The sequence below is a fragment of the Myotis nattereri genome (genome assembly GCF_964212035.1).
Source record: "Myotis nattereri genome assembly, chromosome: 2".
In the NCBI taxonomy this organism is placed as follows: Eukaryota; Metazoa; Chordata; class Mammalia; order Chiroptera; family Vespertilionidae; genus Myotis; species Myotis nattereri.
The window spans coordinates 81,849,970-81,876,219 of NC_138076.1; the positions used below are offsets into that span (position 1 = coordinate 81,849,970).

Genomic DNA, 26,250 nt, shown 5'->3' on the forward strand with positions numbered 1-26,250 from the left:
TGAGTGTCGACCATGAGCCAAGAGGTCACCAAGTCGATTCCAGGTCAGGGCACATGCCTGGTTTGCAGGTTCAATCCCCAGTAGGGGGCAGCCAATAGATGATGTTTCTCTTTCATCAATGTTTCTCTCTATCCTTCTCCCTTCCTCTCTCTCTAAAAATCAATAAAAACATGTTTGTAAAAAGGCAAATTTAACAAAAAGAAAAGCCTATTCGTACCTTAGTTATCTGACTCCTTTAGCTGAGATGAATAATTTAAATTAGCAATTACTGGTAATCTCTCTACAACCTGCATTTAGTGTGTGAATCCTTAAAGCCTGCATTTTAAAATGCCTTAACAAAACACTTATCACAGAACTACACCTCAATATTTTAATCATTAAGTGATGATATGGAAGGGATGTGGCTTCTACGTAATCAAATTTTTTTTTTTTTAGCAACATAGAAAGGTAACAAAAAATTGTTTCATAATGAGAAAACATAAAACAAATGTCACTGGGAAAGGGACAAAAATTATAGTATTCTTAATTTAACATATATGTTTAAATTATCCTATCTAATAATAGACAAACATGGTAATTAACTGTACTTCCAACACGCTTACCATTGGCTAATCAGGGCAATATGCAAATTAACTGCCAACCAAGATGGCGGCTGGCAGCCAGGCAGCCGAAGCGAACAGGAGGCTTGCTTGCTCCAGTGACGGAGGAAGCCAACGTTCCCCACCTGCCGGTGCCGGCCTCTGAGCTTGCACTCTAAGAAACAATGTTGCAAGTATAGAAGCTAAACAATCCCCAGAAACCTGCTTTCAGCCAGCTGGGCTTCAACCAGCAAGACCGCAACATTGTTTCAATTATAGAACAAACGCAGATACCTGCTTTCAGCAGCCGCGGTCTCAGAGCTGCAGCCGGGCCTCAGAGCTAAAGCCGGCTCTCAGCTCCAGTGACAGCCATAGAAGGTAAATAAATCCCAGAATAAAAAAGAAAAAGAAAAAAAAGGGGAGGTTGGGAGCTTCAGTCGCCCACCAGCCTGAAAATGGCCCTCAGCCCCTCACCCAGACTGGCCAGGCACCCCAGTGGGGACCCCCATCCTGAAGGGCATGTGACCAGCTGCAAACAGCCATCATCCCCTCATCCAGGCTGGCCAGGCACCCCAGTGGGGACCCCCTCGCTGAAGGGGGTGTGACCAGCTGCAAACAGTCATCATCCCGTCATCCAGGCTGGACAGGCCCCCCAGTGGGGACCCCCACCCTGAAGCAAAAACACGGCAGTTAATTTGCATACTGAAGGCAGGCAGCAGCAGGCAAGGTTGTCCACAGTCCCGGACCCGAATCTGTGACCCTGCCCGGCGGGGGACAGCGCGGGAGGCTGTCCACTGTCCCGGGACCCAGATCTGTGACCCTGCTGGGAGGGGGGCAGTGCTTGAGGATGTCCGTGGTCTGGGACCCGGATCTGTGATCCTGCTGGGCGGGGGCAGTGCTTGAGGCTGTCTGCAGTCCCGGGGCCCGGATCTGTGACCCTTCCCGGCAGGGCAACAGCTCGCACAAGGGCAATCGGCCAGGGTTGGGCAGGGCAGGACGCCTGGCTTCCACCCAGCCCCAGTCACTCTGGGCAGGTGAGCAGCGCAGAGCGCCTCTGGACAGGGGAGGCAGGCCGGCGGAGGGAGCCTGTACTCCCCACAGCTGTGAGCGCGCCAAGCGGAGCCTGCAGGCTGAGCTAAAGTAGCACCTACAGGCCATCAGCACCCAGGAGTGGCTGCGCAAGATCCGCCTCCTGGCCCAGAAGGTGCAGGATTGCAGGGACAGCCACCGTGGCAGGCCAGACTGACATCCTCCTGGCCGCACCACGGGGGTTTGCGGATCTGCAAAGCCTGAGGCCTCCTGTGTGCACATCCCCCCCTGGCGTGCGAACATCCCCCAGCACACTGTCACCCTCCCGCGACTGCAACAGTTACAAGCCAAGGCGTGCACAAGTTCCCCCCGCCTCTCCACCACACTTACATCAACCCGGCATGCCTAACACCCCCACAGGATGTGCACACAGCCCCTCTGATGTGCTCACGTCCTTTGGAGAGTGTCTGGGTGTTCTGGGTGCTGAGGGTGGGTGCTTGTGAGATGACAGTGAGAGGGCGGAGTGGTGATGCCCTGTTTCCACAGAGGCCAGTGCAGCTACGAGATCACCTCTAGGGGGTTAATGCAGGTGCTGAGGCAGGAGCAGGTGCAGACAGACACACCTGGTGGGCACAGGCGGCCCTCGCTGAGGTGCCTTCAGCCAGCATTCAAGATCAAGAACCCAGAGGTGGAGAGGCATTCCATCCTCTCAGTGAAACAGTGGGATAGTCGGGGCGACTGTAGAGGAGGAATGTGCATTTTGGGTGCCAGCACCCATGAGCGAAGGCTGCCCTGACTGAGCCTCGCTTGCTTGGGGCCTAGCACACTCCTGTCAGGCAGCGGGTTACAGGATGTGCTTTTCCAAATTAATGAGAGAAAACGTTTATTCTCCTGCTGCCCACGAAGGTGGAAAGTGAAGTGGGGAGACATGTGGGGAGTGAGCGAGGTTCCCTGTCTGGGGGTTCCAAATCTGCTGTTGGTTTCTTTCACCGCTGACTAGAGATATACAGGGTGTCCCCCTAAAATGTATACACATTTTGAATACTTACTAATTCCTATAGTTTTAAGCATAAGAAACAAACAAAAATGGAGCTGTTATCTGTTAAAAGTGTGCGCACAAACAGGCAGCTGGACATTCCCTGAGGGGTCTCAGATTGGAGAGGGTGAAGGCCAGACTGAGGGGCCCCTTTCCCACCCCCTACCCCAGTGCACGAATTTCATGCACCGGGCTACTAGTACATAAATAAAAACAATTATTTCATTAGAATCTCTAGAATTCCCTAAAATAAACTATAATTAATTTTTATAAAGTAAAATACCACCAACATTTTCTCATGCACAATATTGCACTCTGGTTATTTTAAGTTGCCATTGCTGATATTTACCTAAAAGGGACAGAAATTGAATAGCTGGCAATGACACAGCAGTACTAAAAAATGTTATTAATATTATCCTAAAATTTAAAACTGCCATCTTACTCCTTTAATTTTTGACTCATCTGGAAATGAAGACCTGGCCAGCAGGATATACTTAAACACTATCCTTAACTAGCCTCCACCACAGGGCACCCTATATTCGAACCTCATGTTTCCATGCTAAGCACTATCTATAAAAGGTTCCTTGTTTTACCCAAAGAGCAACACATACTAGCACTAGCATCTACTGACAGCCACTATAACCTGAGTAATTGTGCAGTCCAAACAGAGAGGCCTTTATAAAGCCAAAGCTTGTAGTAACAACCTGATTGAACTGAGAAACGTTAACCTGAACTAGAAATTATACTTAATCCATTCACTGAAATAGCTGCACATAATAAACCATTTAAAGTAGCATTTTTAAAAGGTAAAAGGGGGTTGGGAAAACTAATTTTCTATGAATTCTTTTTTACACCTACTTCACTTCGGATGCTTTAAAAATGAAGTTTAAGTCTTGATTTTGGCAAATAATTCTAGAATTGCCACCAGTTCAATTTCAGATATTTTTACTGCAACCATTAACAAATCATTCTATTTTAATCTTAGTCAAAAATAATTTGAGGAGGAGTCAAGATGGTGGCCAGCAGGATGGCAGTGAGGGAGCACGTGTACAGGGTGTGTGTGTGTGTGTGTGTGTGTGTGTGTGTGTGTGTGAATGAGGGACAGTTATATCCTGCAGGAGACTCAGGGGTTGGCAGGCTGGACTCTACTAGACAGGGAGCCCCTGCTACCACTGCAGGGATTCCCAGGGCAGCTGTTCTTGCTCAGAAACCATGCCATCTTGAAGGGGAGAGCTGCTTTGACTAGAAGCCCAGCCTCACCACCACCCAGACTGGCCTCAGACATGATCCCAGACCCTGTAGCCACTCTGGCCAAAGACATGCTACTGCAGCTACAGACCCACAGACACCGGGACTAAGGCCTCTTGGGCCACAGGCTTCTGTGAGCCCCAGAGTGCGCTCCCCTCCCACCAACCTGCCACTTCAGCCTCAGGCCACATGTGCAACTCCAGCGCTTGGGCACTCTGGTGAGGCTTGGAGTGCACGCCCCTTCCACCAAGCCCATCGCTTCAGCCACAGGCCCCGAGAAACTCGATGCCTGGACACTTCAGAGAGAGCAAAACTGGGGAAACAAAGAATCCCCAAAGGAAAAAAACGGAGTCACCGCCAGAAAAGGAATTAAATGAAATGAAAAAAGAATTCAGAGTAAGGGTCATACAGTTCCTAAACTGGCTGGATGAGAAAATCAACAACTTATGTAAGAATCAAGAGGAAATGAAGAATGATATAGCTACAAAAAACACATTGGAAGATTTCAATAGTAGACTAGAAGAAGCGGAGGACCAAATTAGCAAGTAAGAAGACAGGGCAGAAAAAAACATCCAAGCAGAATAGCAATTGGAGAAAAAAATTAGAAAGCAGGAGGCGAGCCTAAAGGAGCTTTGAGACAACATGAAACAAAGCAACATATGTATAATAGGGATACCAGAAGGACAAGAAGAGGAGCAACACCCTACCTGGTTTGGCTCCTTGGATAGAGTGTTGGCCTGCGGACTGAGGGGTTTTGGGTTTGATTATGGTCAAGGGCACATGCCAGGGTTGTGAGCTCGATCCCAGTAGGGGGTGTGCAGGAGGCAGGAGCAAGGATTAGAAAACCTATTTGAAGAAACGATAACAGAAAACTACCCTGATTTGGGAAAGAAAAGAGTCACACAAGCACAGAGAGTCCCAAACAAGAAGAACCCCAAAAGACCCACACCAAGACACACCATAATTACAACAAACTTAACAACCTAGAGAAAATGGACATATTCCTAGAAAAATATGAACCTCCAAAACTCAATCAGGAAGAGTAAAAAATCTGAATAAGCCTATAACTATGGAGGAAATTGAAGCAGTAATAAAAAAAACTTCCAGCAAACATAAGCCCTGGGCCAGATGACTTCATAGGGCAGTTTTACCACACAAAGAAGAACTAAAACCTATCATCCTCAGACTATTCCAAAAAATTCAAAAGGAACACTTCCAAGCTCTTTCTATGAAGCCAACATTACCCTAATCCCTAAACCAGATAAAGACACTACAAAGAAAGAGAATTACAGGCCAATATCCCTCATAAACATAGATGCTAAAATCCTCAACAAAATTCTAGCAAATTGATCCAGCATTACATTAGAAAGATCATACACCATGATCAAGTGGGATTTATTCCAGGGATGCAAGGATGGTACAATATCCAATAAGGGTCTAATCTCCAAAATTTATAGGGAACTCATACATCTTAACAAAAGGAAGATAAACAATTCAATCACAAAATGGGCAAAGGACCTAAATAGACACTTTTCGAAAGTGGACTTACAGAAGGCCAAGAGACATATGAAAAAATGCCCAAAGTCACTAATCATCCGAGAGATACAAATCAAAACAACAGCCCTGACCAGTTTGGCTCAGTGGGTAGAGCGTTGGCCTGCAGACTGAAGGGTCCCGGGTTCGATTCTGGTCAAGGGCATGTACCTTGGTTGAGGGCATATCCCCGTGGGAGGTGTGCAGGAGGCAGCTGATCAATGTTTCTCTCTCATCGATGTTTCTGACTCTCTATCCTTCTCCCTTCCTCTCTGTAAAAAATCAGTAAAATATATTTTTAAAAAAACCAAAAAACAATAATAAGTACCACCTCATACCTGTCAGAATGGTTATCATCAACAAATAAAAAAACAGCAAGCGCTGGCAAGGATATAGAGAAAAAGGAACCCTTGTACACTACTGGTGGGAATGCAGACTGGTACAGCCACTGTGGAAAACAGTATGGAGTTTCCTCAAAAAACTAAAAATGAAATTCCCATTTGACCCAGTAATCCCACTTCTAGGAATATATCCCAAGAAATCAGAAACACCAATCACAAAGGATATATGCACCCCTATGTTCATAGCAGCACAATTTGGAAACAGCCTAAGTGCCCATCAGCAGATGAGTGCATTAAAAGACTATGGTACATCTACACAATGGCATACTATGCTGCTTTAAAAAAGAAAGAACTTTTACCATTTGCAACAGCATGGATGGAACTGGAGAGCATTATGCTAAGCAAAATAAGCCAGTCATAGAAAGGTAAATATCACATGATCTCACTCATTTGTAGAATATAATGAACAATATAAACTGATTAACAAAAATAGATCCAGAGAAGCATTGAAGAAACCATCAAACCTCAGAGGGTGAGGGGAGTGGGGGAAGAAAGGAGGGGTGTGTGGGGGGATAAGAGATCAACCCAAGGACTTGTATGCATGCATATAAGCACAATCAGTGGACACAGACACTAGGAGGGTGAGGGCATGTGCTAGGGGGGTGGGAGTACCAGGGAGAGATCAATGGGGGAAAAAGGAGACATATGTAATACTTTAAACCAGCAGTTGCCAACCTTTTGGACCTCTCCGACCACTGGTTGGTGACAGCTGCTTTAAACAATAAAGAATTAAAGAAAAAAAAATTCAAAAAACAATTTTTCAAAAAGGAAAAAGTTTGTAACAATATGAGGTAATGTATGTTAACTAGACTTACTGTGGTGATCATTTTGTAATATAAACAAATATCAAAACATTATACACCTGAAACTAATATATGTCAATTATACCTCCATAAATAAGTAAGTATGCATACATTCATGAATGTATTCAAAGAAAAAAATCTGGAAAATACAAAATATTAGTAAAAAATGTTAGCAAAACTCTGAGTAATGGAATTACAAGTGACATTATTTTTAAAATATTTCCTGATAATTTTTCAATGAGAATAAATTAGCTCTATAATCAGAAAAAAAAAACTACTAAAAAATAACTTTGATGGGCATTTTGGGGGAGATTATTCTATGGTCCCTGAGAAATAATAGCAATGTCCATGTATGTAGCACATTTGAAAAGAATCTATTATGTTTGACACAGCCCCACTTGCAAACTACATGATGTCAATTAATCAGTTATAAGCATTTGTCAAAATTGTACAACATGGGAAACATAATATTGCACATTATAGAATAGAAGAAATTGAGTATCCCTTAAAGGACCTTATAACCAAGTGAAGAATGAAAACATAACCAATTTTTACTACAAACTAGTAAGGAATGTAAAACTTGCTAACTTATGTTCATGGGCCAAAAGGAAGTTATAGCTACTTGTTGAACCAGTTTCATGTTTGTGCACAAGATGAAGGTGATGCAGATCTCCAATACTTTTTTATCATTTAAATTTCTAATTTTATAGGCATCAGTGTCTTAGGATCTGTTGGACTCTACTGCACCAAAAGTTAAATATATGATTATTTTTCTCTTCTACAACAATGGAGAAAAACTCTTAAACTTTGTTAAATAATAATTAACATTTTATTCCAATCACCTGAAAATGTGACATTCTTTACATCTAGATTTTCTCAATATCCAGAGCTTATTTTTTAATATTTTACCAAAATATTCACAAAGTGTATTCCTTCCTTTTTAAATATATAAATAAAATTTGAAAAAAATAATTTCAAAGTTAACTTAAAACTTTGGTATTGTGCTTGAATGTTGCTCTCATCTGCACAGGGAAGGCTTTCAATGCATAATATCCCAAAGCAATATTCATAGGTTACTAATAAGAATTCCTGCTGTTATGGATTTTTAGTTTTCTATATGTACTATCACCCATCTCTAAGGTCTTCTTTGCACAGCAGAGAGTTTAATTTTTTCCAATGAAAGGAGCTTAAGATTTAAAGAGAAGCCATTACCCCATATGGGGTAACCAGACATCACCTTCTTAAGAAGTGCTAAGTAAGGTTCCACTTAATGCTACAGATTGGCAATTAAAGGGTCTTTCCAAGACATATAGAGCTGTGCAGTTTACTAATATATTACTTTTTTCTGACAAACTTTTGAGAACCACCTGTTTCTAATAGTAGTCATTAAGTAATTGTTCCCCTAATATTCAGAATGCAATTTTCCCAATATTTTCTTACTCAGCTCTTTGCACACTGAATTGCTGTATCAAACTCCTTTGACCAATAACAGAGTAGCTCAGCCTCCCTGAGACAGTGTGCACATCTGGCTTCTTTACTTACACACTCAAATAATTTTATAATCATTTTTTGAAATGCAACAGATGGTAATGAGTAAAGAGGAAGTGAAAATCTCCAAAGTTCTAATAGCTCAATTCAAATACTGAGTGCCTACTCTAAGCTAGGCACTATGCTAGTACAAAAGGTCACAGCCTCTGTTCTTCTCTAAAAAAAAATAAATCAGAAGAGACATTTCCCATAAACAAAAAAATCCAGTACTGCAGTTATCATCTGTAGTAACAGACCTAAGTATTGAAAAATATCTAATTGTCTGGAAGGAAGTATGTCAAAATTTCATCAGTAGTAAGACCAAGTGATTACTTTCTCATCTCCTTTGTATTTTTCTGAATTTTCTGTGATATACATCTACTGCTTCCATAACCTGAATAAAAATCTAATTAGGGTAATAATAGTAGTAATATTTATTGAGCACTTATTTTATACCCTGTGTACAAAATGCTTCACATATATCATCTCACTCAATGGAACAATCCTATAAAAGATTACCATCCAAATTTTAGAGATGAGGGAGCCAAAAGATATAACTACTATTTCCTCAGAAATAAGCAGAGGTTGAAAACAAGACAATAATCATTATGTTCGATCACGTGCTATGATGTGCGCTGACCACTAGGGGGCAGCATGGAAGGAAGGGCCCTACCTGTGCATGAATTTCGTGCACTGGGCCACTACATATTTATAAAAAAGTCACCAACAGTGCAACTTGTTAGATATATGACCCTGAGCAAGTAACTAATTTCACTGAGCCTCACTTCCTCCAGTACATCAGGATTAATAGGTCCTACTTCATTTAGGATTCTTACTAGGATTAAATGAGACCACAAATGAAAAGAAGACAGCACTGTGTCTGGCAAATAACTTGAATGCTCTATCAATCTCTTTATCATCATTACTGAAACATCTGGGAATATTTACTATCTCTGGGTTTAGTTTCCATACCTGTAAATTGGTGATAAATATAACTATACTATGCAATAAATTGTGAGGACTCCATTGGTTAATACACAGCTGTCAAAACAGTTATCGAGAGAACCAAGATGGCGGCATAGGTTAACGCCAGAGTTTGCCGCCTTGAACAACTACTTCAAAAGTGAAACTAAAAAAACGGAACGGACATCACCCAGAACCACAGGAACGCTGGCTGAGTGGAAGTCCTACAACTAGGAGGAAAGAGAAACGCATACGGACACTCAGAGGAGGCGCAGTGCTGAAGTCAAATTCTGAGGTGCGAAGTGCGCGGAGCGGGGTGGCGGCAGAGGGCGCGGTTGGCGCTTTCAATCGGGAGGGAGTCGCAGACTCTGAGCTCCAGATATGGGCAAGGCTTTAGGGACCCAGACTCAAACGGGAGAAGCGGGACTGTCTGGCTTCGGTCAGAGCGAGTGCAGCTTTCTCTCCGAGCTTTGCAGCGGGTGCTGGGACTCAGAGAGGCAGAGCCCCTGGGGACAGGACTGAGAGCCGCCATAACTGCTCTCTCCGGCCCACTCTGTTGATCCTGTGTGACCCGCCCCGCCCAAGCCCTGCACAGAGGCATTTGCCGGATAGCCTCAGGAAAAGGCTAGATTAGCACCTCCCTAGAGGACAGAAGTTCTCTCACTGCAGACACAGCTGATTCTCATAGCCACTTGGCCTGGAGGTCAAACCCTCCCTGGTATTAGCTACAACAATCAAGGTTTAACTATAAGACTGCGCACAAAGACCACTAGGGGGTGCACCAAGGAAGCATAACAAAATGAGGAGACAAAGAAACAGGACAAAATTGTCAGTGGAAGATATAGAGTTCAGAACCACACTTTTAAGGTCTCTCAAGAACTGTTTAGAAGCCGCCGATAAACTTAATGAGATCTACAAGAAAACTAATGAGACCCTCGATGTTATGATGGGGAACCAACTAGAAATTAAGCATACATGGACTGAAATAACGAATATTATACAGACTCCTGACAGCAGACCAGAGGAGCGCAAGAATCAAGTCAATGATTTGAAATGCGAGGAAGCAAAAAACACCCAACCGGAAAAGCAAAATGAAAAAAGAATCCAAAAATGTGAGGATATAAGGAGCCTCTGGGACAGCTTCAAGCGTACCAACATCAGAATTATAGGGGTGCCAGAAGATGAGAGAGAGCAAGATATTGAAAACCTATTTGAAGAAATAATGACAGAAAACTTCCCCCACCTGGTGAAAGAAATGGACTTACAGGTCCAAGAAGCGCGGAGAACCCCAAACAAAAGGAATCCAAAGAGGACCACACCAAGACACATCATAATTAAAATGCCAAGAGCAAAAGATAAAGAGAGAATCTTAAAAACAGCAAGAGAAAGAAACTCAGTTACCTACAAGGGAGTACCCATACGACTGTCAGCTGATTTCTCAACAGAAACTTTGCAGGCCAGAAGGGAGTGGCAAGAAATATTCAAAGTGATGAATACCAAGAACCCACAACCAAGATTACTTTATCCAGCAAAGCTATCATTCAGAATTGAAGGTCAGATAAAGAGCTTCACAGATAAGGAAAAGCTAAAGGAGTTCATCACCACCAAACCAGGATTATATGAAATGCTGAAAGGTATCCTTTAAGAAGAGGAAGAGGAAGAACAAGGTAAAGATACAAATTATGAACAACAAATATGCATCTATCAACAAGTGAATCTAAGAATCAAGTGAATAAATAATCTGATGAACAGAATGAACTGTTGATTATAATAGAATCAGGGACATAGAAAGGGAATGGACTGACTATTCTTGGGGGGGAAAGGGGTGTGGGAGATGCGGGAAGAGACTGGACAAAAATCGTGCACCCAGCCGAAACCGGTTTGGCTCAGTGGATAGAGCGTCGGCCTGCAGACGGAGGGGTCCCAGGTTCGATTCCAGGCAAAGGGCATGTACCTGGGCTGCGGGCACATCCCCAGTGGGAGATGTGCAGGAGGCGGCTGGTCGATGTTTCTCTCCCATCGATGTTTCTAACTCTCTATCTCTCTCCCTTCCTCTCTGTAAAAAATCAATAAAATATATTTAAAAAAAAAAATCGTGCTCCTATGGATGTGGACAGTGGGTGGGGAGTGAGGGCGGAGGGTGGGGCGGGAACTGGAAGGAGGGGAGTTATGGGGGGGAAAAAAGAGGAACAAATGTAATAATCTGAACAATAAAGATTTAATTAAAAAAAATAACAAAAACAAAACAAAACAGTTATCTACTATAATTCTCCACAGGTCACACAATAGGAGACTGGCTAAATAAGCTACAGTAAATGTATACAATGAATACTTTGCTACAGAATATTTAAGGGCATGAAAAAATACAGTAAAAACTCATTTCTTGAATGTCCTCCATCTCGAACAATTCAGTTCTCCACTAAGTTGTTCACAGAGAAAATGTCTCGGTTGTTGACCAAAACTTTCGTTTTGGACCTGACAACCCTTTCGTGCGGATACCTAAGCAAGACAAAAAGTGTCTCTCGGGCATCAAACAAAGGAGAGAATGCTTCTGTTGCTGTGAAAATCGAGGATTAGCACAATTTTATAAACACAGAGAGGCCATCAAGAGTGCTAATGTTGCTAATGGTGTAAAAGTGCTCACAAAACACCAGTCACGGGCAATTGAATAAGCAGAAAAACTGCTGTTGGTTGGATAAACGAAAAGCAGTTAGCCAGTGATAGCACTTCAGAGGCAGTGATAGAAATGAAAAATGTGCTTAAGGCTAGTAGGGGGTGGTTCAATAAATTTAAGAAAAGAAGTGTTTATTTAGATTAAACAGTACATTACACAAGTACTGTATGTATAGAAGAAAGGTTAAAACGGAATCATTTGGGGGTCTGGAAGGGATTAATTCATTTTACATTCTAGAAAGAATGGGAAAAAATGATTTGGCTTTCAAACAAATCGCTTCTCAGTCTTCTGGAAGGAATTAGGTCTGAGAACCGAGGTTCTACTGTACCTGTATTTCTATTTTAGTAAAAACATTAATGCATGGCTAACTTTAAAAAGACAGCTACAGATAGTATGCATAGTAAAATCCTTTACATTAAAAATATATGTACATTAATAGAAAAAGTGGCAAGAATACACTCCAAGATCTTTAATTTTTAAACACCAGCAACTAATGTTATTAAAAAAAAAAAAAAAAAAAAGAACACCCTCACTCTTATCACCACCACTGTATCAAAAAGACAAAACAATTCCCAAACCCCCACCTCTGTGTATTTAAAAAAGCAGTAGCTGCCCTAGCCGGTTTGGCTCAGTAGATAGAGCGTAGTAGGCCTGCTGACCAAAGGCTCCAGGGTTGGAGTCCGGTCAAGGGCATGTACCTCAGTTGCAGGTTCCTCCCTAGCCCAGGCCCTGGGGCTCTTGCAGGAGGCAACCAACCAATGTGTTTCACACTGATGTTTCTCTCCGTCTTTCCTTTCCCCACTTACCCTAAAAATCAATGGAAAAATATCTTGGGCGAGGATTAACAAAAAACAACAACAAAAAGCAGTAGCAGCCCTAGACACTGCCACTCCATTCCATCATAATTAGGATTCTATGAATATTAAGAAATTCACTCTGAAACTTCTCAAATTTTAGTGGGTTAAGAAGGGAGAAGGGAGCTATTTGTCTCTAATTAAAGACACACATTTTCATTTCCCACGTTTCCAGTTAAAAGCCATTATATTTTATGTTGACATAATACAGAGAAATTACTTTGACTAAAATAGGAATACAGGAACATTTCCACAAGGGAAAATTCATTCCAAAAGATACTGAGAATTTTAATTTTTTACTTATAGGGAATGAGTATTAAACTTTAAAATTATTTCACAGCATAGCTGTCATTGAAGTTATAATCCTGTGATTGTGACCAGAGAATATTGTCATGAAAATAACAAGACGGAACAAAAGAACATTGCAATTTCTTAATAAAGAAAATTCAATTAATAGACAGATACATGAAAGCTGGTATTCAGTAAAAGGTAGAAATAATTATCAGAGATACTGGAAAAAATTGAATTCTGACTTGGAAAAACATTAAATATTACACTGTAAAATATTTAATTAATAAGCTATTTCATTAATTTAAGAGTTCTAGCTCTTGACCTAGCCGGTTTGGCTCAGTGGCTAGATTGTCGGCCTGTAGACGGAAGTGTCCTGTGTTAGATTCCAGTCAAGGGCCCATGCCCAGGTTGCGGGCTCCATCCCCAGTAGGGGGCATGAAGGAGGCAGCCGATCAATGATTCTCTCTCATCATTGATGTTTCTCTCTCTCTCTCCCTTTCCCTTCCTCTCTGAAATCAATAAAAATATTTTTAAAATAAAGTGTTGTAGTTCTTATTTTTATTGCAAATTATATTAATTTTTCACTTGAACCAATGGTTGTACATGAATATGCAACATTCATTCAATCTGGAAGGTGGAAAAGAAAAGACAAAATTTTCAAAAGCAAAAAAATAACGCTTTTAAACCCAGAGTTTAAAGAATCTCTATTTTTAAGCAAATTCTTCTGAGTAAATGCATCCTTTTCACAATTCACATAAAAGATTCAAGACATTTGAACACATATGAAAAGCAATTAGCTCACTACTTTTCCCTCTTAGTGTCATTAAGTAATTCCCAGTAACCCAGAGAAAGATTTTATTTTCAATATTTTAACACTGCCTCCCTCTGCTGTATGAAAAAGGATTCAAACTTTCATTTCCCTTAAGATATAATTAAGTATGACAGGCCCTTGAATAATGTCATCTCCTTTGACATCATTTTCTTTTTTTTTTTTTAAAGGCAATTTGTTAATACATATTGAAATCTTTTTATTTATTTATTTTTATTAATCCTCATCCGAGAATATTTTTTCATTGACTTTTAGAGAGAGTGGAAGGGAGGGGGTGAGACACACAGAGAGAAATACTGATATGAGAGAGACACATTGATTGGTTGCCTCCCTCACACTCCTGACCATGGCCAGGGATGGAGCCTGCAACCAAGATACGAGCCCTTGACCGGAACTGAAACGGGGACCCTTCAGTCCACAGGCTGATGCTCTATCCCCTGAGCCAAACTGGCCAGGGTCAACATAATTTTCTTATAAAGTTAAGATACCATAGGAACTTAATTTGTTTATAACAGTACATCAATCACTAAAACAGCTTCATTAGGTGTTGTTTTCCTTAAAGTCACAGAACCTTTTAATGACCTTAACTGAATACTTACTGTTCAATTCTTTCAATCTGGTTCCCATAAAACACAATTTAAAAACTTGGTAGTCTAACAGAGTAATATATGTTATCCTTCAGAATACATCCAACCTAAGCAAAGAAGCACGAGCTTTATAGGAGTAAAAACATTCCTCCTGGCCAAGATTGAACAATTTAGTAACTATGTGAACTTGGGAAAAGCATTTAAAGCCCATGAACTTCAGGGTTTTTTTCATCTGTAAAACTAAGAATGAAAATACTCTGCCAACTTCATAGGGTAACATCAGAATCCAATTTAAATTCATTCACTGAACAATTATTGAGCACCCACTCTGTACAACGCACAGGGCTTGGGTTGCCAAATTAGCAAATGGAACATACTTGTACTAAAAAAAATTTATTCAATGTTTATAAAGTTAACTGGGCATCCTGTACTTTATCTGGCAACCCCACCTGGAGCATATGCAAAGACACTAATATGGCATGCTATTTATCCTAAAAAGACTTAAAGTGCAAAGGAAATAAAATGTACACGTAAATTAGCATGCAAGAAAGAAAAGCAGTTATATAGCATTTTTTAAAACGGGAAAGGAGCAAAAAAAGGCAAACTAGTAACAGAGTAAGGGGGGTTGGGGAAAGGTTAGAAATCAACAAGCACTGACACGGTTCAAAACAGAAAAAATTGAGAGATGACAGTGCTTAATTACATCCTCAACTCCAGGCACACAGACTTGCCAAACACACTATTCTTGTCTTTTTAATTTATTTTCAATTATAGTTGACATAAATATTGTATTAGTACAACACAGTGACCAGAAATTTCTATAACTTACAAAGCGATTACCCTGATAAGTCTAGTACCCATCTGACACCATACATAGTTATTACAATGCTACTGACTATATTCCCTATGCTGTGCTTTACACCCCAGTAACTGTTTTTATAACTGGCAGTTTGTATTTAATCCCTTTCACCATTTCCACTCATCCCCTCAAGTCCTCTCCCATCTAGCGACCTTCAACCAATCTGTTCTTTGTATCTACCTACAGAATATATGCAGTATATGAAGTAGCTCGGCAATACAAAATTTTAAGTCATTTAATTAACATCTACTCATACAAATCTATTTACAATTAAATAACTTCAAAAGAACATGCATTGACAATCTCTTGATAAAAATATGTACAAAAACGCCAAACTCCTAATTATCTGACCACTATCCCTCCCAAATCTAGCTTGTTTTGTGCTTAATTACTTCACCCTATATTCTTTTATTAAACCAATTCTACACCAAGCATGTCAAACTCTCGGCCTGCGGGCCACATGCAACCCACATCGAATATTTGCGGCCCAGCCATATAACGGTATGCAAGTAATGTTTTAAAAATTGCATAACTTTTTACAATATCCTGTTATATATAATTACTAATAACGAACTAAAACATTCACTAATGACTGATTACTATAATCATGTTGCATTCATTTCCCTTACACGCCTTAGGTTCAGGCGCACCGTTTCTCCACGAATACTAGCAGCGAATATTTTAGCAGTCGATTGCCACGCCATTAGTCTCGGACTGACTTGTTTGGTGTGAGCAACAGGAAATATTTCACTTTCGGAGAACAAGGAAAATACGTTTATTTGCGTTACGTTTATTAATTTGTGCAGTTATTCAGTGTCTGGTAAGTTAATGTTCAAGAAAAAATATTAATTTTTATTAAAATATTCTATCATTTTATGTTAATGATTATTCTTTGATTTCAGCCTTTGTATTAAGCATATCTCTATAGAAATAAACCTACGTTTCTATGAAAATTGAAGTTTTTGTTTTTTTTGCAGCCCACATAAACTTAAACCTTGCTTACTTGGTCCGTGTTAGCCTTTGACAAGTTTGTTCTACATTATGTAGATGGATGGGGTCAGTAAGACTAAGATTTCATCCCTTTTCTGACTTTCTACATTCCAAGCAACTCTGTTTCCTCTCTCCCCAATAATCATACTGCTTTGTACTTTGTAATCTTCAAATAAACAAATAGGCAAATCATTTTTAACTACATGCAAAAAAAAAATGCTTTACTTTGTACTTCCTGTTCCAAACCTCTGCAGGTGTCTATTCTTTCTGCAGGCCCAGTTACCACTCTTCATGTCATAGGCTGACCCTAATTCTATTCTATGATAGAAAAGTCACATGTTGTCAGAACTTAACACTCAATAATTAACAACACAATATATTGTAGGATGTGTATAAAGAAGGTGTAGTAATGAAAAAACTCTATTATTTCATTTATTCTCATTAATTTATATACCTTCATACAATTTTACAGATAAAAGAAATATAGAGCTCATTTAGACCACATCCCTCATTTTTATAGATGAAAATTTAGTCCTCTAGTCATTCTGTGACAAGGTTAAATTATAGGACAAGCAAAGAACCAGTCAGATGTTTTTTTATTTTCAGTTCATTATTTTTCTGACTAAATTATACTACATCTACATCTTTTGATTGATAAAGTATCTGCTCAATTTTAATTCCATTGCTATTGTACTTATTTTTTTTTTATTTTTTTTTAAAATATTTTATTGATTTTCCACAGAGAGGAAGGGAGAGAGATAGAGAGTTAGAAACATCGATGAGAGAGAAACATCGATCAGCTGCCTCCCGCACATCTCCTACTGGGGATGTGCCCGCAACCCAGGTACATGCCCTTGACCGGAATCGAACCTGGGACCCCTCAGTCCGCAGGGCGACGCTCTATCCACTGAGCCAAACCGGTTTTGGCAATTGTACTTATTTTTAAAAATATAAAAATATCTGAGTTATACACACAAACTGCAATTTAAACTGTTCATTAATCCCTCATATCGAAGTAATATAAAATTTAGTTGAACTAAAAAACAAAGCGCAGATTCATCTTTATAGTAGTTTATATTTTTAACAGTATAAGGTAGGGTGAGAAAAGTATTTGTATGTCAAAACAAGTTCAAGAGAAGAGTCACTGTCAGTATCAAATTGAAACAGAGGCTGATTATTGTATCTTTTTTAAAAACCTTTTTTAAAAAATACATCTTTATTGTTCAAATTATTACAGATGTTCCTCTTTTTCCCCCCCATAGCTTCCCTCCACCTGGTTCCCACCCCGCCCCATGTCCTTGCCCCAGCCCCTCCTCATCCATAGGTGTAAGATTTTTGTCCAATCTCTTCCCGCACCCCTCATACCCCCTTCCCCCCGAGAATTGTCAGTCCACTCCCTTTCTATGCCCCTGCTTCTATTATATTCACCAGTTTATTCTGTTCATATTTTTTTAATTGACTTAATTTTTAGGTTCACTTGATAGATATGTATTTATTGTCGCTTTGTTGTTCATAATTTTTATCTTTACCTTTTTCTTCTTCTTCCTCTTCTTAAAGGATATCTTTCAGCATTTCATATAATACTGGTTTGGTGGTGATGAACTCCTTTAGCTTTTTCTTGTCTGTGAAACTCTTTATCTGACCTTCATTCTACATGATAGCTTTGCTGGGTAATCTTAGTTGTCGGTTCTTGCAATTCATCACTTTGAATATTTCTTGCCACTCCCTTCTGGACTGCAAAGTTTCTGTTGAGAAATCAGCTGACAGTTGTATGGGTACTCCCTTGTAGGTAACTGACTTTTTTTCTCTTGCTGCTTTTAAGATTCTCTGTCTTTTGCTCTTGGCATTTTAATTATGATGTGTCTTGGTGTGGTCCTCTTTGGATTCCTCTTATATGGGGTTCTCTTTGCTTCCTGGGCTTCTAAGTCTATTTCTTTCACCAGGTAGGGGAAGTTTTCTGTCATTATTTCTTCAAATAGGCTTTCAATATCTTGCTCTCTCTCTTCTTCTGGCACCCCCATAATTCGGATGTTGGTACACTTGAAGTTGCCCCAGAGGCTCCTTACACTATTTTCATATTTTTGGATTCTTTTTTCTTTTTGCTTTTCAGGATGGGTGTTTTTTGCTTCCTCGTATTTCAAATCTTTGACTTGATTCTTGGGATCCTCTAGTCTGCTATTGGATCTCTGTATATTATTCTTTATTTCAGTCAGTGTATGCTTAATTTCTGACTGGTCCTTTTCCATTTTTTTGGCATTCTCATTAAGATCCTTGAAGGTCTCACTAAGTTCCTTGGAGGTTTGTAGAAGATTCTTAAGTAACCTTATAACTGTGGTTTTGAACTCTACATCCAGTAGTTTGCTTTCCTCTTTTTCTTTCATTTGTGACATGTTTCTTTATCTCCGCATTTTGGCTGCTTCCCTGTGTTGATAGAGTGGCTTTGTGTGCTAGGTGTCCTATTGAGCCCAGTGGCTCAGCCTCCCCAATCACCTGGATTGGACACTCTTGGTGCACCCCTTTGTGGGCTGGGTGCACAGTCTTGTTGTAGTTAAGCCTTGACTGCTGCTGGTATCCCTGGGAGGAAATGACCCCCAGGCCAATTCACTGTGAGGACCCGCTGTGTCTATAGTGGAAGAACTGCTGTGCTGGAGATACCCTTATGGGGCAGGACTTGCTTCAGTGGGGCTTTGGTGCTCAATGAGTCTGCCTCTTTTTTTTTTTTTTTTTAATATATTTTTATTGATTTTTTACAGAGAGGAAGGGAGAGGAATAGAGAGTTAGAAACATCGATCAGCTGCCTCCTGCACAGCCCCTACTGGGGATATACCTGCAACCAAGGTACATGCCCTTGACCAGACTCAAACCTGGGACCCTTCAGTCCGCAGGCCAACACTCTATCCACTGAGCCAAACCTGTTAGGGTGAGTCTGCCTCGTGAGTGTGTCACTTATGGATGTGAGGAGTTGAAATCTGGTGTCTGACCACTGGGTACACTGACTCCTGGATCTCCAAGGAGGTGCAAAGTCAGCTGCTGCGTGAGTCCACCCAGCAGGAGCTACAACGAGATCTGCACATTTCTCCTCTTTGTTTGGGGTTTGGAAGTTTTGGAGCTCTCTGACCCAGCTGCAGTTTGTTAGGTTCGGCTGTGAAAGGACAGGCGATTCATTTGTGCCGCTGCGCACAGCTTGGGTGCGGTTGTAAATTGGGTGGGGCGGGGTCTCAGAGAATCACCAGGGCAGAGCAAACAGTGATGGCTGTCCATCAGCCATCTCCGCGTCTCCGCATCCCCGTGTCCTGCGCCCCCACAGTAACAATGATCCCTGCGAGCAGCTCTGCAAGAAAGCCACCCTCACTTTCCGACCCACTGCCAGACAGTCCAGTTTCTCCCTGGAGGAGTCTGGGTCCCTAGAGTTTCCCTGGAAACGAGTTCAGAGCAGTTAGGAGCTTGTATCTCCCTTCTGATTGAAAAAAAATGTGCGCCCAGTTGCAGTCGTTTCATGCGCCTGCGTACCTCTGCTCTTGATGCCTCCACACGTCCTACCCAGTCTCAATGAGCTTTTTTCTTTCTTTCTAGTTGTAGAACTTCCACTCAGCCAGTTTTCTCGTGGTTCTGGATGATAGCCGTTTTGTCTTTTAGTTGTAGTTTTAATGTGGTTGTGGGGAGCGGCACGTACAGGTATATACCTTATGCCGCCATCTTGGTTCTCCCCTGAAAACCTTTTTATTGAGAAGTATTACACATATCTTAATAAGTATACAGATACCACTGAAATTAAGTAGAATTTTATGCTCGACTAGAGGCCCGGTGCACGAAATTCGTGAACAGGTAGCGTCCCTACGCCTGGCTGGCAATCAGGGCCAATTGAGGCCTTCTGGCTGCCAGCCAGAGCCTCCCTTTGCTCCGCACCGCCCCCTGGTAGTCAGCACACATCATAGCAAGCAATCAAACTCCCAGTCTAACTCCTGAGGGGACACTTTGTATATCAGGCTTTCATATATATAGAGAGAGAGACAGATTGTCCTAGAATTTAGGGAGGAGAAAATTGTTACTCAAACATTATGGTTACTGTCCTGGCCAGTGTTGTTCATTGGATAGAGCATCGACCCACACATGGAAGGGGCTCTGGTTCGATTCCTAGTCAAGGGCAAAACATACCTGGGTTTCAGGTTCGATCCCCAGCCCCAGTTGGGCGTATGCAAGAGGCAACCAATCTATGATGTTTCTTTCTCTCCCTCTCCCTCCCTCCCTCCTTCCCTTTCACTCTCTAACAATCAATGGAAAAAACATCCTCAGTTGAAGATTAACAAATAAACAAACACAAATTATCATTATTTACCTGTCCCTTTTAGAGATATGTAGCTGAAAGGATTTACAAGCTTATAATCACATGAGTAATTAGTTGACCAACGTTTCTATATTTTGAAAATATTACTACTGACGACCCTTTTCAATTGTCTTACCTTTGTTGAAAGTACTTTAAACGTACTCTGTTCTGGTATTATAGAATGAAGAAGTCTCAGATTCAAATTGTAATCCTCTTCAGCAGGAAGTTTCACCAAAGCAGACAACTAACGAACACAAAATTAGCAGCACGTTTTATAAATTTATATAATGAAGGGTAAAATACTTAAACTAAATACAATTATAGAACTTCAATACGTTGCAGAATATTTTAAACACAGATTTATGAACCTCAAAATAGTCCATTTTTAAAACCTGGTATCCTTCACATGGATTCTCACATACACAATTAAGTTAAATAGTGGAAAATAATGTTTCAAAACACGTACTTGATATTTAAATCTCAAGGAAACAGAAAATAGTGAGCATAATGACACAGTATAAAAGAAAATATTCATATGCAAAACATCTACTTCTACCACTAACTCTATCATAAAGTTTTCTACTAAATGCTGAGAAACCAAGATATTAAAAGTCATATTCATTTAATATAGTTACTAAATTCTAAGATGCATAAATTATACAATAAGTAGACCTTTCTTCATGAAGTATATACCACACAAATATAAACAAATCACATTTTACTAGCATCTTTTATATTTGTTAATCAAGTTCTGCTTTGAATTAAAAATCTAAAGAACGTACATCTAACTATAACCTACCGTATACATACTCTTATCTCAAAACTTAAAATGATGTAAATTGTAAGCAATGCTTTAGATTTCCATCAGCATTTTCCACATAATCTCAGAAAGAAATGACATATCTGATAAATTGCTAAAGATTACTCTGCAACATACTATATTTGCAAATAAAAGTATTTACTCTCTAATACTTTAAGCAATAAATTAAAAAAAAAAAAAGTATTTACTCTCAACATAAAAAATAGTTCAAACACTAATGACCTTTTTTTCTGAAAATTCCACATTTACGTCATTCTTCTGAACATTCTTAATCATAAGTGTAATGATTACTTGAGATTCTGTTTGATACCAGTCATACCTATTAAAAAAGAAAAAAGAAATTTAAAACAGAAATTCTAATTTTCTTATTGTTGCTTATGTTTTGTCAAGATAAAAACTACAATCTGATAAACAATAGCTCCACCTTAAGGAACAAACTAGCACAGCAACTGATGATACACAAATAATTTTACAAAACTAATTTCCTACAATATGTAGTGATAGAACAGTACAGATGGTAATGTACAGGATGCCCCAAACCTTTCCATTGGATTTAAATACTTACATCATTTTCGGGGTATTCACTTATATGTTTAATTGTGTTGTGCTTAAGCTAATGTTAAAGAAATTTATTCCAAACGGCTAACAGTTATTATACACCATCAATAGTTTCACACTCTCATTCCAATCTAATACTAAAAGAAGCACTTCTAATCCCAATTTTACAGATGAACAGATACAAGCTCAGAAAGGTGAAGCAATCAGTCAGTGGCAGTTGTAACACTGGATGCAGGTCAGCTTCAATGATCTCTTAACTCAGCGGTTCTCAACCTGTGGGTCACGACCCCTTTGGGGGTCGAACGACCCTTTCACAGGGGTCGCCTAAGACCATCGGAAAACACATTTATAATTACATATTGTTTTAGTGATTAATCACTATGCTTTAATTATGTTCAATTTGTAACAATGAAATTGGGGTCACCACAACATGAGGAACTGTATTAAAGGGTCACGGCATTAGTAAGGTTGAGAACCACTGTCTTAACTGAAGCTGGAAACCAACAGCTCTGACCACACGAAAGTAAAAGCAAATGAGCTAAAATTAAAATAATTTAAAGTTTAACTCATCCTGCCAAGCATAACATTAAATACATTATCCTTTTTCAATCTCAAGGTATGTGGGAAAACTAGTGTGCCTAGAGATTCTGTGTATCTTTCCCACTGAAAGCTCTAAAAATAAAAGAATCCTCACATTCAAATTAAACTAGACTAGAGGCCTGGTGCACAAAAATTTGTGCACTCGGGGGGTCCCTCAGCCTGGCCTATGCCCTCTTGCAGTGTGGGACCCCTCGGAGGATGTCCACCCCAGTAGGGACCCTCACCCCATGGAGGTTTGGCCAGCCTGGGTGAGGGGCTGATGGCTGTTTTCAGGCTGGCCACACCCCCTTTAGGGTGGGGAGGGGGGTCCCCACTGGGGTGCCTGGCCAGTCTGGGTGAGGGGCTGAGGGCCGTTTTCAGGCTGGCCAAGCACCCTGGTGATGTAAGCTCCCAGCCTCTCCTTTTTTTTCTTTTTATTCTGGGATTTATTTACCTTCTATAATTGAAACCTTGTTGCCTTTAGCGGAGGCCTGCAGAAAGCTTGGCTTCCTCCATCACCAGGGGCAACCCACTCCTGCTCACTCCAGCTCTGTGGCCACGGCTGGCTGAAAGCAGGTATCTGGGGTTTATTTACCTTCTATAATTGAAACTTTGTTGCTTTCAGTGGAGCTCAGAGCAGGGCCACGGCAGGCGGGGAACCTTGGCTTCCTCCATCACTGGAGCAAGCAAGCCTCCTGCTCGCTCCAGCTCCATGGCTGCCGTCCGCCATCTTTGTTGGGTTAATTTGCATATAGTCGCTCTGATTGGCTGGTGGGCATGGCTTACAGCATAGTGAAAGTATGGTCAATTTGCATGTTTGTCTTTTATTAGTATAGGATTATAAACTCCTTGAGGTCAAAGCTATTTATCTATTGTGCCACTATTATTTTCCTAGGACCAAGCAAAGTGCCTGGTACACAGTGTATTTATTAAATAAATGTTGGAATATTTTATGCTCCAAAAATCATAACTATTTGATGTTTATGTATCCTACCCCTGCTGCTGCCACCAAAGTTCCTTGTATACTTGGTACTTGGAGAATCATCCTCTATCTCCCCACAAAGAACATGAATTAGCCCTGGCCGATGGTTCAGTTGGTTGAAGCATCATCCCATGCAAAGGTTGTAGGTTCGATCCGCAGTCCTGGAACATATCTAGGTTGTGGGTTCGATCCCAGTCAGGATGAGTACGGGAAGCAACCGATCAATGTTTCTCTCTTACACTGATGTTTCTCTCTCTTTCGCTATTAAATCAATAAACATATACTTGCGTAAGGTTTAAACATTTTTTAATTTAAAAAAAGAATATGAATAAATTATTTTAACATTTCCAAGCCATTTCAGGTAATTAAAATGCACCTGATTAAAGAAATAAACTTTAAGCGTCTCAGTTTCCCTCTGAAATTCAGTGAGGATGCAAAGCTCCAAATCAATTCCTTGTGTTTCTGTTACAGTCCTCAGAATACAAGTTGTACACATGGCTAATAAATAATTTAAACTAAATTCAAATACTTGCTAGGTGTTTATTCATTATTATAACTGCTGCCCTCAACAACAGTTATTTTCAACTCATAAAAAATTTACTCCAAATATAAAAGGCAGGTCAAGTTACAATTCTATCAAGCCTACTACCAACTTATTTACCTGTGTATTAATAACTTAATTGGAAGAGGTTCTTCTTCATATATGGAAAGGTGACATAACACAAAACAAATTTAAAGCAGACAAATGATCTGAATTTAACCTTAATTTAAGTATAACACTAATCAGTAAACAGCCTTAGAATTAGTTTTTCCAGGCTATAATATGATTTTTATAATATGATTTTAAGAAGCACTTAAAATCACAAGGTAAGGACTTGCTTATTATTAAACAACAGGGGTATTTTTCCCCTTAGGCATATTTATCATGCATTGTTTTATGAAAAAGAAACACTTACTTGATTTTTGACTGAGGAGTCCTCTGGGATACAGACTGAGGCAAGTTGAAAGAGAAAAGATTTTTCCAAGTTAGCCTAGCAACCGTGTATCAAATGTACATATTATTAATTACCTAGTGCTATAGTTTGATATGGAATAAACTACATGAGAACATGTAGTTCCTTCAAAGACAAAGCCTGGGACCATAATTATTAAATAACACTAGGCTTCACACAAAAATTAGAGTAATTCAGCATTTTTTAATTTTATTAGTTTCAATTTTAAGAAAATATTTTTCTTTTAAAAAGCATATAAACAACTTTCTAAAGGTATGATTGAAAAAGGTTACATATAAAATGTCAAGTTCCAAGACTGAGTTCCAAGACTCTAAACTGAAAATAGTAACATTAAAAAAAATGTTTCTACCCTCGTTGGTCTGGCTCAGTGGATAGAGTGCTGGCTTTCAGACTGAAGGGTCCCAGGTTCAATTTCAGTCAGGGGCACATGCCAGGTTGCAGGCTTGATCCCCAGAAGGGGGCGTACAAGAGGCAGCCAATAAATGATTCTCTCTCATCATTGATGTTTCATCCCTCCTTCTCCCTTCCTCTCTGAATTCAATAAAAATATATTTTAAAAAATTTATTTTAGTCATAACAATGGCAATTAACACTGCTCTGGAACATATGAAGCAACACTTACATGGTGGCCTCCTGATAACATCTTACTCCATTTATGGCGTCTCTACAACAAACATCCTACCTTGCCCATCAAGAAACAAAGTGAATCTTGACCAATCCATACTTCCCTAAACTACATTATGTGCCAGTTAAGACTATGTAAAATCTAAAGAACCTGCCCTGTGTTATAGGTGGCCTCTAAGTTGCCACTAAATAAAAAGGGAGGAGTTGGGGTTTGGAGGAAGAAAGTAAAACCACTTGAGAGAGCTGAATCTAACTCAGATTTACTCTCTAGCGTTAACTATTGAGAAACACCTGAATTTAGATATCAAGTGGAGATACTGACTAAAACTGATTCATCTTAGTACCAAAATAAAACTAGATTGCCCTAACCGGTTTGGCTCAGTGGACAGAGCATCAGCCTGCGGACTCAAGGGTCCCGGGTTCGATTCCGGTCAAGGACATGTACCTTGGTTGAGGGCACATCCCCAGTAGGGAGTGTGCAGGAGGCAGCTGAATCGATGTTTCTCTCTCATCGATGTTTCTCTCTATCTCTCTCCCTTCCTCTCTGTAAAAAATCAATAAAATATATTTTAAAAAAATAAAAACAAAACTAGATTGAACTATAGCAGTGATAACAAGCACTGTGACTAAGCTGTTTGTGTTACTAGACAGTCTTTGTTATTCAAATTCCACTGTGTTGTTTTCAGACATAATCCCAATTCCGAACATTATAAGACCTGGACAAAAATACTAATAGGTGAAGAAAGCCAACTTTTAAACAGCTCCTTCAATCCATTCCCTACCTACTCATCACCACTAGGAATATGAACAAGCCTAGAGACATAAGAATAGCCAGATATCGCTCACTTTTGGTGATGTGCAAAAATCTAGTCACTACATATGCGCATAACTGGCCTGATGTCCACAATAGCCTGCCTGAGTAGATTTGCTCTATGAGGCCCAGTATACACATGAAGAAAGCTCAGAGGACAAGTGATTTTCTCAATGTCACAGTGTAATTCTAGAAGACAGAAATGTAAATCTTTCTTTATGGATGAAAAAGAAATACTGAAAAAGGTTAAGTGATTGTCTATGAAGAGTTAGGATTACACACATATCTTCTAACATTCCCAAATTTTAATCTTTGTGTTTTAGCATACCATAACAAG

The 26,250-nt window shown here is 40.0% G+C and overlaps 1 protein-coding gene across 1 annotated transcript in view; it reads right to left on the bottom strand.

The window, feature by feature from the left end:
• SUGT1 (SGT1 homolog, MIS12 kinetochore complex assembly cochaperone) overlaps positions 1-26,250 on the bottom strand; it is a 63,232-nt gene that overhangs the window by 16,022 nt on the left and 20,960 nt on the right. Inside the window, exons 8-10 of the mRNA XM_081082538.1 lie at positions 24,422-24,456; positions 21,569-21,665; positions 20,663-20,770 (exon numbers count right to left, since the gene is read on the bottom strand). Coding sequence (XP_080938664.1) covers positions 20,663-20,770; positions 21,569-21,665; positions 24,422-24,456 — 240 coding nt within the window. The remainder of the gene's footprint in view (positions 1-20,662; positions 20,771-21,568; positions 21,666-24,421; positions 24,457-26,250) is intronic.